Source organism: Artibeus jamaicensis, unplaced genomic scaffold, assembly GCF_021234435.1.
Source record: "Artibeus jamaicensis isolate MK-2021 breed Jamaican fruit bat unplaced genomic scaffold, CSHL_Jam_final contig_475, whole genome shotgun sequence".
Taxonomy (NCBI): domain Eukaryota; kingdom Metazoa; phylum Chordata; class Mammalia; order Chiroptera; family Phyllostomidae; genus Artibeus; species Artibeus jamaicensis.
Window position 1 is genome coordinate 3,163,254 of NW_026521852.1, and position 19,270 is coordinate 3,182,523.

Consider the following 19,270-nt stretch of genomic DNA (forward strand, 5'->3'; position numbering starts at 1 on the left):
CTTCCGTCTTGTTTCCTTCCCTTTCTGTGCTATTAAATCTTTCACTCCGATTTCTGTAAGGAACCCTACTTCTGCTGGCGTTCGGGTCCTGCAGCTCCTCTCTTTGTTCAGGGCCACTTATGCAGGGAGTAGGAACACGTTTGTAAGCGAGGAGAGTGTGTACGCACAATAACCGGTGAGGCTTATACCAAAGGGGGATGAGCCCCATCCACAGTATCCGGGTTCAGACTACAAGTCCCAGGAGACACCGCAGCCCTGGCGTGTTCCAGTGGTCCTTCCCGCACTGTTCTGGATTGCGGAGATAAAGGTTCCGTCGCTGTAGGCTGGTCTGTTTTTAACCTCGGTGACGGAATTGAGAGCTGTGCGGATTGCAGGCGGAGAAGTTTGGAGGCGGGTTCCTCCCTCGTCAAGCGCGGGGGTTGGGGGCTGGGGGGTGGGGAGGAGGGAAGCAGTGCCAGCGGGCCGGGACCGAGCCCCGAGCCCCGAGCCCCGAGCCCCGAGCCCCGAAGGCAGAGAGGGCTGAGGAGATGGAGGGCGACGGGGTACGGTGGGGTAGCGAGCCACCCTCGGGTCCTGGCCCGGGAGGCGGCGGAATGATCCGGGACCTGTGTCGGAGCTTTGGGCGCTACCGCCGCTACCTGGGACGGCTGCGGCAGAACCTCAGCGACACCCAGAAGTTCTTCCAAGACATCAAGGGCTCCCACAGCCTCAGCTGTCCATCCTCCCCCACAGGCGGCGGCGGCGGGGCCCAGCACGCCCCTGTCGGCGATGTCGCCGAGACTGGGCTGCATGCGGGTAAGGAGGGCAGCCGCTTGGGAGAGAGGGCCGCAGAGGCCAGCTGGAGGGTGGACCGCACCCGTGCCCTGCAAAACAACCGGGGGAAGAGGTGGAAATGGGAGAAGGGCCGAGCCCGAGGGCCTGCGCCAGCGGAATCCCGATGCCTTGGGAGCGCATCTCTCCGGGTGGGTGGATCTGTTAAGGGGCGGGAAGGGCTCTATTTAGGGGTCCTGGGGGCTCCCAAAGGCAGGAGCTCCCAGAGCGGGATTCCGGGGACAGGCTGTGTGCGGGCGGGCGGGAGCTTGGGGCCCGGTGTGTGTGCGTGGGGCGGGGGTTAACCCAAGGAGTGGGGAAAGTTGCTCTGAGTTGGGGGATGGGCAGTTGTGGCTCAGAGTTCTAGTTTAGGGGTGGAGGGATGGAGGGGGGCCAGAAGTAGGGTGCCAGGAGCCTCAGGCCGGGGAACTGTCGTGGACTGAGTGCTGTGTGCTCTGCGTGTTTGATTCTGTACGTGAAATGCTGTTACACCAATCATGAGGAGACTGAAGAAGTAAGGAAGGTACTCGCAGTGGGTCTGGGGTCACCGAAGGAAATGGTGGCTGATGGTTGCCAGAGAATTGCCAGAGATGTTGCGTGTTCTTACGGTGATGAAGAAGTTAGAGAGGGAAGGGGTGTGTTTTTGGTCCTCAGACTTCTCGACAAGATTCTCTCTGGGATGTGTTTAGAGGCCCTTTGGCACTTAAAATCATGCAAGGTCTTTGATCTTTCCTAGTTTCTTCCTTCCTCTTAAACGGCTTGTTATTGGTGGGGAACTGGAGGGTCTGGTTTGTTAACTATTGGGTTAGTTAGGAAATAATCCCATGTAGACATATCCTGTAACCCTGGGGAAAACATAGCAAAGAAGTCAGTGGGTTTAATTTAGTGATTCTTAAATATGTATTCAAATCAAATTAAAATAAAAAATGCCTTAAGCTCCATTCCACAGATTGAGTAGGTTTGGTGGGTGAATCCTAGGAATCTGAACATAAAACATCTCTGGGGATTCTGATGCAAGTGGTCTGCAAACACTTTCGGAAACACAAATTTTAGAGGCTGACAGCAAGTTTGAACATGAAGCTCAGAATGGAATGAATTGGTAAACTCATCACAGTTTGTGTATTGGGCTCTGTATTTCCCACGGTGCATGTTTAGTACCCTAGGTTTGTCTGAGACTTCAGAAATGGTGTTACAAACAAGTTAGTAAGATTCCGATATGGTCCTAAATGACACTATTACATTGAGTTAGCCTAGACGTAAATGAAAAAGCTCTTATTTTACCTCATGAGATAAATGGGAGAGGAAGGCTGACTGGGGTTGGGGAGAGGTAGAATTCCCTCCCTTCTTTAGTTCTTTAGGCTGGACTCATAATGAAATAATAAAATTGACCCAATTAACAGGAGAAAAACCTATTTAATAGATGCACATGAGAGAATGATAATATGATCTGATCATAAAATGAGGCTCAAAGAAATGATCTAACCAGACACATTTTTATACGTATTAGACAAATTTGTCACAAATTGACAAAACAAACAAAGTGCTTATTAGAAAGGATCTAAGCAAGCTTTGGGTATTTGTTAGTGAAGAATCTAAGCAAAGTTTGGACTCGAGTAGTAAGTTAGTAAAGGCATTACAAGGCTTGTTTCTACAAGCTTTTGACTGGATTCTTTTGACTCTTGTGATAAGGTTGTCTCAGCCCTCTGGCACTAGGAGGGCACCTATCACATGAGAGATTTAAAAGGGGACAAAGAGGTCATGGTTTTCTTCTTACACAGGCTGTTTCCTAAGTAACTTTAATTCAAAAATACTTACTATACTGTCGTGACATATCTTGGGGTGGACTGCCCAGGGCCCCAACACTAGCGATTCTGAAACTGTGGTTTTGACATCTTATGTTCAGAGATTCAGAGGGAACGGATTTTTGTGATGCTCTCATAAAACAGCTGTTGAAAGGGCCAGTGTTTTGAGAGGTGACCCCCGGAATGCGAACGCATGTGCTTTCACCTCCTCTCCCTCAGCAGCACTCTGCAGTGGCTTTTCCTGCTCCCAGGGTTTTCTTACAGCTTACCTTAAAAAAACGCACACACACACACAAAGCACACAAACAAATAAACAAAACTCTCCATTGCTGTTGTTCTGTAACAACTACTTAGTTTTGAATTACTATGGAAAAAAATCAAGAGAATAGATTCATCTCATTTTCAAAGTACCTTGGTTGGTCTTGTTTTTATTCTTTAAAAGCCAACTTAAGAATACAAATGCGATTTCTGGCCAGGATGGAGGCGTAGGTGTATAGGCTGTGCCTCCTTGCACAACCAAAATTAAGGACAACAAAAATTTGGAAACAAAAAAAACAACCAGATTGACAGAAAATTGAACTGTACAGAAGTCTGACAACTGTTCATCCAGACTGGTAAGAGGGGTGGAGTTGGTGGCCAGCAGAGAGGGGTTGTGGCAGGAAGAAGCTGTGGCTGGCAGACCCTGAGCGCTGGGAGGCAACAAGCAGACCCAATGAGGTGCACAAGGCGGCTGGCAGACTGTGGTCTCACATTTAAGCACAGATAAACCAGGTGAAAATGGGCAGTGAAACACCACACAACCCAGGGCCCCAGCACCGGGAAATAAAGACTAAAAGCACCCATTGAAAACACTCGTGGGGGTTGAGGTGCTGGGAGAGACTCCCAGCCTCGCAGGAACGTTCGTTGGAGAGACCCACAGGGTCCTAGAAGGTACACAAGTCCACCCACCCCAGAACCAGCACCAGAAGGGCCCAATTTGCTTGGGGGAAGCAGCAGAAGGGACTGAAATCCAAGAGAGAGCGGAGCAAGTGCCATTGTTCCCTCTTTGACCCTGCCCCCACATTCAGCATCACAACCCAGTGACTGGGTTGCCCTGCCCTGGTGAACACCTAAGGCTCCGTCCCTCACTACATAACAGGTGATACCAGACCCCCCCCCCCCCCCGCCAAATGGCTTAATTGGAAGAACAAATCAAAGCCCCAGAGCCAATACTTTTAAACGACCAAGAGATAGCCAACCTATCAGATGCACAGTTCAAAACACTGGTGATCAGGATATGCGAGAATTGATTGATTTTTGGTTGCAAATTAGATGAGAAAAATGAAGGCCACACTAAGTGAAATGAAGGAAAATGCACAGGGAACCAATAGCGATGGGAAGGAAACATACTCAAATCAATGGAATGGCCCAGAAAGAAGAAAGAAACAACCAAACAGAAAAGAATGAAGAAACAAGAATTTTTAAAAAATGAGAGGCTTAGGAACCTCCAGGACATCTTTGAACATTCTAACATCTGAATTACAGGGGTACCAGAAGGGGAAGAGGAAGAGCAACAAGTGGAAAACTTATTTGAACAAATAATAAAGGAGAACTTCCCCAATCTGGCAAAGGCAATAGACTTCCAGGAAGTCAGGAAGCTCAGAGAGTCCCAAAGAAGTTGGACCCAAGAAGGAACACACCAAAGCACATCATAATTACGTTACCCAAGATTACAATGAAGGAGAGAATTCTAGAAGCAGCAAGAGATAAGGGGACAGTCCCCTACAAAGGAGTTCCCATCAGACTGTCAGCTGATTCTCAAAAGAGACCTTACAGGCAAGAAGGGGCTGGAAAGAAGTATTCCAAATCATGAAAGGCAAGGACCTATATCCAAGATTGCTCTATCCAGCAAAGCTTTCATTTAGAATGGAAGGGCAGATAAAATGCTTTTCAGATAAGGTCAAGTTAAAGGAGTTCATTATCACCAAGCCCTTATTATATGAAATGTTAAAGGAACTTATCTAAGAAAAAGAAGATAAAAAACATGAACAGTAAAAAGATAGCAAAGTCACAGTTATTAACAACTACACCTAAAACAAAATCAAACTAAGCAAACAACTAGAACAGGAGCAGAACCACAGAAATGGAGATCACATGGAGGGTTATCAGCAGGGCAGTGGGAGGAGGAGAGAGGGGGAAAAGGTACAGAGAATAAGTAGCATAGACGGTAGGTAGAAAATAGATAGGGGAGGGCAAGAATAGTATGGGAAATGTAGAAGCTAAAGAACTTATGACACATGGACATGAACTAAAGGGGGCGATGTGGGTGGGAGGGGGTGTGCAGGGTGGAGTGGGACAACCGTATTAGCATAATTGATAAAATATATTAAAAAATACAAACACATTTGTATTTTGCTTTATTGGTTTTTCTAGTTGACTTCATCATGAACTAAACTTAATGTTTTAGATATTTATTTATTTATTTATTTAAAAAGGTTTTATTTATTTTTAGAGAGAGGGAGAGAGAAAGAGAGGAAGAGAAACATTCACGTGAGAGAGAAACATCCATTGGTTGCCTCTTGTACGCACCCATCCAGGGACTGAACCCACAGCCCAGGCATGTGCCCTGGACTGGGAATCAACTGGCACCACACCAGTGGCAATCAGCCATACCAGTCAGGGATAATCTTAGTGTTTTTTAACTCTCTCCACCCTCCGTCCACCCGAAATAAAAACCAAGAGAGGGTACAGATGGTAGCACTGGGAGCAGTTTGACCCTGTTCCATGAAATACTACCATTCCTTTTAGTTTGGAGAGTTTTGACTTTGGAGGGGAAGATTAGTGAGGTGGTGCTTATATGTACATTTTGGGGATGCCATTTTTCCAGCTGTTCGGGTAATTGTATTGGACAGTAGAAAGACAGTCCTTAAAAGACAACCAGCTTTTGTTCTCTTTTTACAGGCTATCTTTGCAAGGTCATGTTCTTTCAGAGACTGTCTCAACTTTCTTTTGCGAATATCAGTTTCTAATTAGTTGGAACTTGGAATGTTAAAAGAATGAGCACTCAATTTTTGACGTAACAATCCTCTAGAAGGTTTTAAGTGTCGTACCAGGATGGAATGTGCTTCTGGGTTGGATGTAGTCTGGGATTTGAGCAACTGAAGATCATGGGATTGTACTCTGTTTTTATTTCCCTTTGAACCACAAATTAGATGGTAAGGACTCCCCAAAACTGTTTTCTTCTTACTTTTGATAGTTTTGTATTCACTGGGCGCAGTGTAGAGAGTACAGGGTGGAGCAAAAGTAGGTTTACAGTTGTTCATGTGGAAAGTAACAGTACAGTAATAAATTATAATACGAGGATAAACTCTTGTGTTTCACATACTCACAACTGTAAACCTACTTTTTCCCCACCTAGTATACGATGCACATGATATTAAAAAATTAAAAGATAGATGGAATAGAACTCTTAACATGAGAGTAGCTTGGCCTGTAACAAAGAAACAGAATTATAAGTAGAATTTCCTTGATTGAGTTCCTCTGCTGCCTTCTTTTCACTTAACCGTAGTGCTTGAGAGCCCCCCTGTCTGTCAGTTTTCCTGTCAGAGGGTTCGGATGTAATGGGTAAAGGCTTTGAGCACTTCTGAAGAAAGGAAGAATGGACTTTTACAGTGTAGCAAAGGGAAAAATACTTTTCTTGTTTTTAGATCCATTGGCTGTTTATAGCGTGTTGCACTGTATCACAAACCTCTCAGTTTAAAGAAATCAGAATGACTCAGAGCCATTAGTTGGAATGCTCTTGTCTTCCTGCATTCCCTCAGTCCTGGTTCCTACTCCTTATGGACTGAATGACCTTGGCCGAATCATAGCTGTGGGGGGCCACCCAGTTCCTCATCAGGAAATGAGGATTAAGATACTAATACTTGCCTCCTGATGGTTGGGAGTTACATGTGTTGAGAACAGTGTCTGGTACTGCTGCATAAGTATCCACTATTCAGTAAACATTTGGGTGCCTGATATGGAGGATGAAGAGTTAAGTAAAGACATTGGCCTTGGCCTCGGGTTAGTGGAAATCAGTTTTCATTTTATACTTTTATTCTAAGAAAAAAAATGTCAACACTGTTGTATAGGCAGTTTGTTCATGTTGGATGAGGGATGATGGAAGACCTGGACTTGGTCTTTTAGAAAGGTCTAATCTAATCTCAACCATATACAATTCAACGCATAAAGCAGAAAAATTGCAGAAAGCCAGGGTGTGGTTAGATTCTAGGCTTCTTATGTGAGTTATAATTTTTAGGTTTTTAGAGCTCTTTACCTTTGGTTAGCCAACAGCTTGATTTCTCCCTTGTTCTTCACCCTTTTTTTTTCATACCTAGTATAAACTGGTTATGACAATCAAAAAGAAGAAGGAAAACACTGATGTACTTATTCAGAGTAGGCATTTTTCTTGGACCACTTAGGCAGAAATCTGTGGATCATAAAGTTTAAGTGGCAGAGTAACATCTAGGGAGGGGACAGAAAGGTGGGAGAGAGGAAATTCTTCTTGGCCCGGTTTTACAGAGCTGCCACCTTCATGGAGCTGGGGGTGGAGAGAAGCTGGGGTCGTGCTGTGGAGCAGAAGGAGACTGGGCTGGACGTGCTTTCTAGTAGTTTGCCATGGTCTGCCTCAGCATTTCTACATGAGCTCAGCAGAGCTGGTGCTATCATTGTGGTTCTTACTACTTACATTACCTTGGGGGATAAACCCCATTTCTCCAAGTATATCTAAAACTTCCACTTTCTTTCTCCTGCATGGAAGCAGCATATAGTAGTCAAAAGCAAGCTCAAGCATTTGCATCAGATCTGGGTTCCTGTTCTAGTTCAGCCTGTTATTAGTTATGTGACTTGGGTCAAGTCACTTAACCTATTTGAGTCTTAGTTTCTTCATGTGTAAAGTGGGAGTGATACAAAATGCCACATATTTTATGATTCCATCTATATGAAATGTTCAGAATAGGCAAATTCATAAAGATAGAAAGTAGATTAGTGATTTCTAGGGGATGGGGAGAGGAAAATGAGGAGTGGTTGGGGATTTCTTTGGGGGAATGAAAATGTTCTGGAATTAGATAGTGGTGATGATTGCATGGTTTAGCAATATATGAATTATCTAAGTAAATAAATAAATGGCAGTAATACTGTCTGCCTCACAAAGGTGTTGTGACTTTTAAGATAATATACATCAAGACTTCCAGTCAAGATGGAGGCATAGGTAAACATGGATCACCTCCTTGCACAACCACAGCAAACATTACAGCTAAACTATAGAATAACTGTCACTCAGAACCATGAGAAAATTAAGCTGTATGGAAGTCCAAACAGCAAGGAATTAAAGAAGTCACATTCATTCAGCCAGGTAGGAGGGGTAGAGGTACCAATCAGGCCAGTCCCACACCCACGTGTGGTGGATAAAGATCAGGTGGTATATCTTGGGAACGAGCAATAGCAGACCATACAGTCTAGGGTTCCAGTGCCAAGGAAGATAAGACCTTGTCACTTCTGGCCGTAAAAACCAGTGGATGTTGGGGTGACGGAAGAAACTGGGATTCTCAGGCATCTCCCTTTGAAGGGTCCACAGTGGACCGAGGACTTACTCAGACTCACTCCCTCTGGGCTCCAGCATAGGGCAGCAGCTGGAAGGGCACCGGTGGAATAGGGGGAAGAACTGAAGTGTCTGGTGTCAGGGTGAGTGCCGGGAGACAGCGTCCTCCCGGACAAAACCCTAGAAGCCAGACAGTGGCCATTGTCACTTTTCTGGGCCCTCCTCCACACAGAGCCACAGAGCAGGGTCACCATATCTGAGACTCCATCAGCCTAGTTCACATGGGCTGCCCCACCCAACTTGCAGCCCATCCAAGCAATTAACAGTGGCTTTTCTCCATTAGGCCACACTCCTAAGTTATAGCAACTCTACCTAATACATAGAAACAAACACAGGGAGGCTGCCAAAATGAGGAGACAAACATGGCCCAAATGAAAGAACAGAACAAAACTCCTGAAAAAGATCTGAACAAAACGGTGATAAGCAATTTGTCAGATGCAGAGTTTAAACAGTGGTTATTAGGATGCTCAAGAAACTCATAAGGTACTTCAACAGTGTAAAAATGATTCTATCAGAAATGCAGTTTACACTAAGTAAAATAAAGAAAAATTTACAGGGAATCAACAGTGGAGTGGATGAAGCTGAGAATCAAATCAATGATTTGGAACATAAGGAAGGAAAAAAAAACCCAATCAGAACAGCAAGAAGAAAAAAAGAATCCAAGAAAATGAGGCTAGGCTAAGGAGCCTTTGGGACAATTTTAAGCATACTAACATTTGAATCATAGGGGTGCCAGAAGTATAAGAGAAAGAGCGAGAAATTGAAAACTTATTTGAAAAAATAATGAAAGAAATTTTCCCTAATTTGGTGAAGGAAATAGATATACAAGTCCAGGAAGCACAGAAAGTCCCAAATAGGATGGACGCAAAGAGGCCCACAGCAAGACACATTATAATTAAAATGCCAAAGGTTAAGGATAAAGAGAGAATCTTAAAAGCAACAAGAGAACAGTAGAGAGTTACCTACAAAGGAGTTCCCATAAGACTATCAGCTGACTTCTCAAAATAATCTTTGCAGGTTAGAAGGGAGTATAGCAAGAAGTATTCAAAGTGATGAAAAAGCAAGGACCTACAACCTGGATTACTCTATCCAGCAAAGCCATCATTTAGAATGGAAGGGAAAATAAAGTGCTTTCCAGACAAGGTAAAGCTAAAGGAGTTCATCATCACTAAGCGCTTATTATGTAAAATGTTAAAGGGACTTGTTTAAGAAAAAGAAGAAGACCAAAACTATGAACATTAAAATGACAATAAATTTACAACTATCAACAATTAAATCTTTAAAAAAAACAACTAAACAAGCAGAACAGAAACAGAATAGATATGCAGATCATTTAGATGGTTACCAGTTGGGAGGGGGGAGGGGGAGATGGGGGGAAAGGTGCAGGGATTAAGAAGTATAAATTGGTAGTTACAGAATAGGCAGAGGGGTGTTAAGAACAATATAAGAAATGGAGTAGCCAAATAACTTACATGTATGACTCATGGACATGAATCAAAGGCGGGCAGGGGTGTTGCCGGAGGGAATAGAGGGTGCTTGGTAGAGGGGGGGCAAAGGGGAAAAATTGGGACAACTGTAATAGCATAATCAATAAAATATATTAAGAAAGGTAATATATAGCCCTGGCTGATATAGCTCAGTGGACTGAGCGCCGGCCTGAGAACCAGACAATTGCAGTTCGATTCCCAGTCAGGGCACATGCCTGGGTTGCAGGCCAGTTCCCAGCAGGGGACACATGAGAGGCAACCACACATTGATATTTCTCTCTGGTCTTTCTCTTCCCCTCTAAAGATAAATAAACAAAATCTTAAAAAAAAAAAACTTGGGGGAAAAAAAAGAAAGGTAATATATAGCAAAGCACTTAGTATAGGTGTGTAGTTAGTATAAATATCTGCGGCTGTTTGAGTGTGTTTGTGTGAGTGTATGTACAGTGGTGAGCATTAGCTTAGGAAGTTGGAACCTGATGAGTTAGGGGAATAGTAGGAGAGAAGCAGAAAGAGAATGTGGGACAGCAGTTTTGAACAGTAACCAGAATTAAGCCTGGGTCTGTAAGCTCCCAGTCCAGTTGGCTTCTGTGACTCCTCCCTTGTTCTTTTCTGACCTGGCCATGGGAATATAAAATGCACCCTGGCAGTGGAGAGATTTTATTACAAATGAGTCATAACCCAGGCTCCATAGCTTGTCATGGAACCATAATTTACTTCAGTGGGAGACTTTATCTGATTGAGTGAGTACAGTGTGATACTATGTACCCGAGCCTCTTATTCCCTTGTCCAGTTCCTGACATTTGGGGTACCAGGCCCCTCTTTGCTGGTCAGGCTGCTACCATGCCCCTGGGAGGATATGGCCTCCTTCAGCACAATGGCTCTTTGCACCCTTTTTCTTCAACACCATCCTCCTTCCAAGTCTTCCGGAGGATAATCTGTTTTCCGTGGCACAGGGAAGCCCACTATTAAAAAGGCTTGGATAATTCTGCCTGCTCCTAAAAGATAAGATTATTATCATTTGCTATGTTTAGGTTACTTATAAAAGTCATTGCTGATTTCAATATGATTAATACTTTAGCCTTGCAAGTAGTTTTAAAGCCTGGATTTAAATAAAAATCTATTCTAGTCTTTAAGTTTTGTTTTGCTCTGTCCACTTTCCCAGCGTCTTCTTTATTTCTTACTTCTGTTATCTGCCTTACTAGGTTATGGGAACAAACAGTCTTCCTGCAATAAATTTACTTCTCAAACCCAATCTTTTGAGAACAAAACCTCAAAAATACGTTATTGAAGTAAAGGGAAATGTGAATTTCACTTTATTACCTATAGGTGACTTTCGCTTTATACCTATAGGTGTCAATTCCTATAGGCTCTGGACATACAGATTTTGCTTGTTTGCACGATACCTATGGATGTTTTTATCTTCTGCTTGCTAGATTGTGAACCTCTAAAGGTAAAGACTGTTTTACTCATCTTTATATCTCCTACAGTTCTTACCATACTGCTTTGTATGTAACAGACAAATATCTTTCAATTATATCCATGGCTAGTAGATTTTGGAATAATGTTTCTACTTCAGAAGGGCAACTACCCCTAACAGATAAGGCTTTTTGTAGATTTGCCCCATTTTACTCTCTGGGCCCCTAAAAAAGAATAATGATGTGCATTTGACAGTTGATTGATTAGGCTAGAGTGGCATTCTTTGCCAGCCTCCTAGAGAATGATTTTCATGTCCCAAAGAATGAGTTGGATGCAGATACCCAGTAGAGCAGAGCTCTACCGTGATATGAGAAGCAAACCCTTGATACTCACTCACTCCGCAAACCTTTCTCAATGCCTGACTGTACTGGATGCAGGACGCGCAGTGGTGAACCACCGTCCAAGTGATTGACATTATTAGTTCCAAGTTGATATTATTAAAAGATTAGTGTTTCATCGTGTGCCTTCTACTGGACTGTTAATAAATTGGTCACCAACTTAATTAACCATTAGCTGTTTTGGAGGGAACGGGGATGTGGGAGGTTGGGAGATTAAATGGCATTGATAAGACAGGAGTTGAGATGCTTTACCCACTTTCTAAAATAATACAAGAAAATGAGCCCCAAACTGCCCTTGATGGAGTAATCAGAACTGTCTTGTGTGTGGCATCCATGAAGATTATTTTAGAGTGCATGTCACTTTCATCTCTTTCTCGGAGGTTACTCGCAAGGAAGCCACTCTGAAGAGTATGAAGTGTGCGGGTGCATGTGGTTTTTCCTATGTTTTTTTCCAAATTTTATTTTTAATTTTTTAAAAAAAGATTTTATTTATTTATTTTTAGAGGGGAAGGGAAGGAGAGAGGGAGAGAAATATCAACGTGTGGTTGCCTCTGGTGGGTCCCCTGCTGGGAACTGGCCTGCAACCCAGGCATGTGCCCTGACTGGGAATCGAACTGCAATCCTTTGGTTTGAAGGCCCGTGCTCAATCCACTGAGCTACACCAGCCAGGGCTTATTAATTTTTTTATTTATTGATTTGAGAGAGACAGAGGCAGGCATTGATTTGTTGCTCCACTTATTTATGCACTCATTGGTCAATTATTGTATGTGCCCTGACCAGAGATCGAATCCTCAACCTTGGCACATCAGGACCATGCTCTAACCAACAAACCTAACCCAGCCAGGGCTTTCCTACCAGTTTTAAGACCTGAGGTAAAATTTGCTCCTTACTTCTCATAGGAAAATAGTTCACCTCTAGAGATGGTGGATTTTGCTTCCTACATGGCCTAGGGAGTCTGAATGGTGTTATTTATATAACAAGAGTATATCCTTGACTGGTATAGCTCAGCAGATTGAGCGTGGGCTGCAAACCGAAGAGTTGCCGGTTCAATTCCTCCTTAGGGCACATGCCTGGCCAGGTCCCCACTGGGGGCCACGTGAGAGGCAACCACACACTGATGTTTCTTTCTCTTTCTCCCTCCCTTCCCCCTCTCTCCATAAATAAATAAATAAAATCTTTTAAAAATCATTTTTAAAAAAGTACAGAGGGTGAGTCCATGTGAAAGATGAATTTTTTTTTTGTTCTTTACCTTCAGAGGTGTGACTGGAGTCCCTGTGGGATTTTAGGTGTAAGTATAGTCCACCTCAGGCTTGAAAATGGATTCCTTGCTAAATGGGGAGTCGGGTAATCTTGGGGATCCTGGAACTTGATGTAGCAGTGGCTGAGAAATGTTCCCCCTTGCCTAGAGCTATACATCAACCATATATAGTATTCTTCCAAAGTTCCAACGAAAACTCTGAGGAAAAGTCGGTCGGCGCGTTGGGACCCATCAGCGTCCCCGAGAGGCCCACGGCCGAAGTGCCTGTCTCATCACGGCACAGCAGGGCCGCCTTCTGTCTTCAGGAGGCGGCGTGCGTGCTTCGGACGCAGTCCCCAGCCTTGCGCCCTGTGGCTGTGGGAACCTTTTGGCTCCAGTTCTCTCTGGAGTTGGGCTCAGTAATGCGCTTCCGTTCCTTGAGGTGGTGTTTTCTGGGCAGGAAGGTGGGAAGCAGGACTTGAGGGTTGTTTTCCTTTTCACTTGTTTAATCGTCAAAACTATCTCAAAGAATTATGTAGTCATAAAAGCTTTTGATTGTATAATAAAAAGCCTTCCTTTTTATTTTTATTTAGAGAGAGGGGAAGGGAAGGAGAAAGAGGGGAGAGAAACACAATCCTGGTCCCCAGGCCGCTAAAGCCTTCCTTTTAAAAAAGATTTTATTTATTTATTTTTAGAGAGAGGAGAAGGGAAAGGGAAAGAGAGGGAGAAAAACATCAGTGTGTGGTTGCCTTTCACATGTCCCCTACTGGGGACCTGGCCTGCAACCCAGGCTTGTGCTCCGGCTGGGAATTGAACTGGCGACCCCTTGGTTCACAGCCTACATTCAATCCACTGAGCTACACCAGCCAGGGTTCTGTTCTCACACTTCTTTTTAAAAATACTTTTATCCCTTTTCTTTAACTCAGATACAAGGTAGATGTTAACCCTAGCATCAGCAGATTAAGAACTTTAGTGCCTTATTTATGCTGCACAGATTTTAGCTTAGTGTATTTTAGCTTTCCAGTTTACATAATGGGGAGAGAATTACATTTCCCAGGATTTTTTTTTTAAATCAGCACAAAATTTTTAGAGCAAAGTGTAAGGCCTGGTCATAAATGTAGCTAGATTACAAGGCTTATTTGAATCAAAGCTATCTATTTAAATTAGAGAGTAACTGAACCAATATGGAGTTTACTTCTTAATAATATTCACTGCAACATACACTAGCCTTAACTTTTAATATTATGGAGGTACATAGGTACGAAAAAAGGATACTGCTTAGCCTGAGGATTCCGGTTCTAAATCTCATGCTGAATTACTTACTTAGATTAGTGTCCTAAAGCCCCCAGACTCTGACTCGGCAGCAGAAACTCTCCCAGGAACACGAGGAGGTAGAAAGTAACGTGCAGGGCAAAGGTGTAGGCAGTGAAGAAACCGGGTTTTGTTTAAATTCTGGTGTTACTGTATTCGATGTGTCTTTTAGCCAGTGGGTTTTATTTGTTTTGTTTTGTCAAGTAAAATCCTGTCTCTTACTCTTTGTCCTCTGAGATCTAGAACTGGATCACTTTGCTAGGTATTGTTTTGGCTCTTTCTTAAAAATGATTTTGAAATAATTTAAAACTGACAGTAAGTGTTGCCAGGTCAGTACGTAGAGCTCTCATACCTGCTTCATGCAGATTCCCCAGTTAACATTTTATTTATTTGTTTTTAATTTTTATTTTTAAAAAGATTTTATTTATTTTTAGACAGAGGGGAAAGGAGAGAAATAGACAGGGTGAGAAACATTGATGTGAAAGAGATAAATTGATAAGTTGCCTCTAGCTCAGCCCCAGCTGGGGACCTGACCTGCAGTCCCAAGCGTGTGCCCTGACTCACAATCCAGCTGGCGAGCTTTTGGTTCCCAGGCCAGCACTCGATCCACTGAGCCACGCCAGCCACGGCTTCAGTTAACATTTTGTTGCATTTGCTCCATCACCCAATACCTGTCTCTCTATTATGTCTACTCATTTTCTGAACAGTTTGAGAGTAATCTCTAGAAAGGTGGTTTTATCTCCTGTCAACACTCCAGAGTACATTTCTCCCAAACAAGCGCATGCTCCCACACACTAGCACACAGCTCCCCAGCCAGGGTATTAACATTGGTTCAGTACTACCACCCAGTCCACAGATTCTGCTCAGATGTTGCTAGCTGTGCTAGTAATCTTTTTCTTTTTGATCCAGGGTCCTGTCTAGGAGTACCTGTTGCATTTAGTTGTCACATCTCTTCAGACTCCCTTCATGTGGAACAGTTCCTCGGCCTTCCCCTGCATTTCCTATGTCTTTGACGGGTTTAAAGAGTAGGCTTTACATCTTGTAGGATGACTCGCAGCCTGGGTCTGTCTGTTGTTGCCTCATGTCCAGACTCAGGTCATGAGCTCCGGGCAGGATTAGGCACAGAAGTGATGCGGTGTACATCACATCACGGTTACGTGATGTCAGCCCATCCTACCCTGGAGATGTTAAGCTTGATCACTGGTCCTGTTAGTGCCCTCTCGGCTCTTCACCCTAAAGTCACCAGTTTTCTCTTTGCAGTTTATTAGTCTTTTGTGAGGAGGTGTTCTAAAGTGTCACTGATGATCCTTTTCCTGCAATTCCACCGGATATAGCATCTGCTTGGTTTTGGTGTGCTTGACAACTCCCACCTGTTTCAGTGATAGTTTTTATATTTATCATTCCGTCTGTATTTATTTCTTTTCTTTTTTTAAGTTGGTTTTTAGAGAGAGAAAGAAAGGGGGAATGGGAGAGAGAGAACATTGGTTTTGTTTTTCTGCTTATTCACACATCATTGGTTGCTTCTTGTGTGTGCCCTGACTGGCGATCGAACTCACAGTCTTAGTGTATCAGGACGGTGCTCTAAGCACTGAGCTCTACCCGGCCAGGGCCTCCTCCTGTATTTCTTAGCTGATAGTCTGTGTTAAGGAAGAGCTCTCCTTTTCCCTTGTTTTTTTTTTTTTATTTGTTTGTTTGTTTTGTTTATGTCAGTGTACACTTGAGAATTTTTCAGTGGATTGTAATTTATTGTCATTAAAATTTATCATTATTTTTTTAGCCTTACATGGCTTTTGTTTTGGTCAGTGAGCCCCCATTGGAGCTGGCTCATGTGTCCCTTTTTTTTTTTTAAGATTTTATTTATTTATCCTTAGAGGGGAAGGGAAGGAGAGAGGGAGAGAAGCGTCAATGTATGGTTGCCTCTCATGTGTCCCCTGCTGGGAACCGGCCTGCAACCCAGGCATGTGCCCTGACTGGGAATTGAACCGCGATACTCTGGTTCGCAGGCCCGTGCTCAGTCCACTGAGCTACACCAGCCAGGGCTCACGTGTCCTTTTGACACATTACCATCATTAGATCATTCCTAAAGGTTTTGTTGTGAGATGCTGCCTTCCAAAGGACAGAAGCTAAGCCCTTGTAAACCACACAGGTCTCAGGTGCCTGACTGCCTGTGGGTCTTACGTTCTTATGGGCCCTGTACTCACATGCAGTGACTCTTGGTCATCTGCCGCGTGTCACTTTGATTGTTAGACTAGCCAGCAAGTCTAGACGTGTGGAAGGAGAAGTTTCCTCCCCAGCACTGGCCTCTGAGATCCACGTCGAGCTCCTGCACCGCCCTGTACTCCACCTTTTGTTTGTCTAGATACATGGAGAAACGTGGGCTTTTTTCCCTTAAGATACTGTTTCCGATAAATTCCTACCGTTAACTAGAAACGGGGATAATAGTAACCATCCTGTGGTAGAAGCGTGAACATTAAATGACATGAGGCAGAGGCACAGTAAATGTTACTGTGGGGAGGGAAAATATTTTTTTTCTATCCTTATAGGTTCTTGGCTGAGCCTCTCCACTCCCATAATAAAAAGACATTAACAGGAGAAAAATGAACAGAAGTTTAATAATATGCATACCTCCTGTATACATGGCAGATACCCAGGAAAACTGAATAATTCTGAAATGGCCCAAGGTACCACTTTAAGTATAATCTCCAGCTAAAGACAGATGTTGCTGGGGGTTGGTTATGGGAGATTAGGAGGAAAAGCACAGTAAACCAGGGTTGTTCTGCATTGGTAAGAGATTTCTAGAGGTTCGGGGTCATCTTTGCCGTGGCACTGAGGAGACACCCTTACAAGGGGCATCTCCCTCCTGAGCGGTTCTTACAGAGGGTGGCTTCGGGTCGGGTTTCAGAGCTTTACTTTGTGTCTGCTGTTTCTTAAAAATAACCAGCTTAAAATAATTGATATGCTGATGTGTATTTTGGGGTGGTGTATTTTGCTCCCCTTCATTATCTAAAACATAAACAAAACGGATTACTACTTTAGATGCTCACTCTTCTTGTAGTTTAAAACCTTTGTTCAAAAGTACAGTTGACCCTCAAACAACATGTATTTGAACTGTGCGGGTCCATTTACACGCAGAATTTTTCAGTTGAACCACATGGGTCAATTGACCTGACGTTTCGAACCCACGTTGTTCAGGGGTTAACTGGCAGGTGGGACTCCATGCACGCCAAAGGCCGGCAAATTACACAAGAGTTTTCTACTGCGCAGGTTGTTGCAGCCGGAATCCTGACATTGTTCAAAGGTCAGCTCTAAATGCAATCACGATAATCTGTATTTAAGAACCATCGAGAGGGGAAAAAAGCCTTGGCTTGTACTTCAGGCAATTCGAATTGACTTCTCCTGCAGCCAGAGTTGGCAGGGTTAATGTGCCCCAGTTGAGAAGCCCTGCTGTTACCTTCTGGCAGCCCATATGCAGATGCTGTTATATTAATTACAGAAGAAAACCGGATTAACTCTGAAGTCCTTTAACTGTCAGTGGGCAGCTGCTGCAGTTCTGAAGCAGGTTTTCTTCCTTCCTCCTCTTGCCGGTCTCCAGTTTCTCATCTCTTCTCTAGAGAACTGCTCGAACAGCACTGGCCCCTCAGAGCCCCTGGCTGGTGCAGGCTCCCTTTTGATCTGAGTTACAGTAGATCCAGGGAGAGCTTGCGTAATTAAATTCACACACAACCTAAGATAAAAACAACCAGACCAACCACCTATCCCCTCAGTTACTTTTCCTTTAACAGTTAAAATCTGATGGAATCCTGGAACTTTAGAACTGGAAAGGATGTTAAAAATTATCTAATCCAACTCCCTTCGTTCAGTGATGAGAAATCCAAGGCTGAGAAAAATCAAGTGGATTGCCCAAGTCACAGAGCTGATTAATCAGTGGTGAGGCCTGGGGTCAGAATACCTCTCTCCTCTCTAGTGCTCTTTCCACTTTGATGCTGCTCTCCTCCCTCCCGAACCAACCATGAGCCCTTTGCTGAAAGAAGCAAGGAGTGGAGCAATCTAGTTTCACCTTCATTTCTCCACGCCCTTGTTCAAGTCGCGTTGGAGATCAATAAAAAAAAAAGCTAAAGAGTTGTGGGAGAGGCAAAGGGCTTGGATAGTGAGGTATTGAAGGGCTCTCTTCAGTGCAGCTGGTGGCACGCAGAACCCTAGCAGTGCATGGACACGACCATGAAGACTGGGTTCAGCCCCTCTCCTGCTGCACTGCTGTATGGTTGTTTGACACGAGCAGGTTTATGGGTAGCGACTGTTTTGTCACTACAGAGATGGGGGTGTGTGATAATTTGGGTCAGATGAATGGGTGTGTCTGCTGTGGTTTTTGGCTCACGCAGAGCATGTTTCACTGGCTTTCCTATAGTTGACATTGTCTCAGAGACATCGAGATCTCTCCCTCTGGTTCTGGAAAATGCTTAGTTTGTTTTCATGATCTGTTATCCACTCTCCTAGCCAGAGCAGCATCAAAACTCATTTAGGTTTTATGTTTTTAGTATGTGCCAACTTCTGTTTAGGAGTGAGGAAGTTTGTCAGTTTGTAAGTGAACTCATCACTTACCTGAGGATGCGAGGAGGATGGGGGAAGAGGAAGGACAGGAAGGGTAGATGAGAATGAATCTAGTGGGATTCTCACTGCTCAGGCCGAGAGGCAGTTGAATTCTGCAAGGTGAGTCCTGTTGTCCACGTCTGTTTTCCATGTTGAGCTGAAGAAGGTTTTTAGGAATGATAGTTGATCCCGAATGGTTCATCATGGTACTGGAGTTTTCTGAGCCCTTAGCGGAACCATTTACAACTTTCTGTATAGACAGTTGTCCACAGTAAACAGATTCTCACACAGAGTAAACAGGAGTGTGACATAAAGTACTTACTACGTTTTAGTCGTTGTGTTGGGTGTTTCAGTAATTACAAACAGATAACTAGAGTGGTTAGTGTGTGGTTGTGAACATGATACGAAAGGACTCAGGACAAGCCCATTACTTGCTAAGTGGTTACACAAGAAATTGGCTGTATCCTATTGCTTTTTTTTTTTTTAAGATTTAATTTATTTTTAGAGAGAGGGGGAGGAAGAGAGAGAGAGGGACAGAAATATCAATATATGGCTGCCCCTCATGTGCCCCATCCTGGGGCCCTGGCCCTCAACCCAGGCACGTA

At 43.8% G+C, this 19,270-nt stretch overlaps 1 protein-coding gene across 1 annotated transcript in view; it reads left to right on the forward strand.

Moving 5' to 3' along the window:
• The first annotated feature begins 279 nt into the window (after positions 1-279).
• DSTYK (dual serine/threonine and tyrosine protein kinase) overlaps positions 280-19,270 on the forward strand; it is a 54,584-nt gene continuing 35,593 nt past the window's right edge. The window contains exon 1 of the mRNA XM_037155322.2: positions 280-795. Coding sequence (XP_037011217.2) covers positions 528-795 — 268 coding nt within the window. The 5' untranslated portion in view covers positions 280-527. The remainder of the gene's footprint in view (positions 796-19,270) is intronic.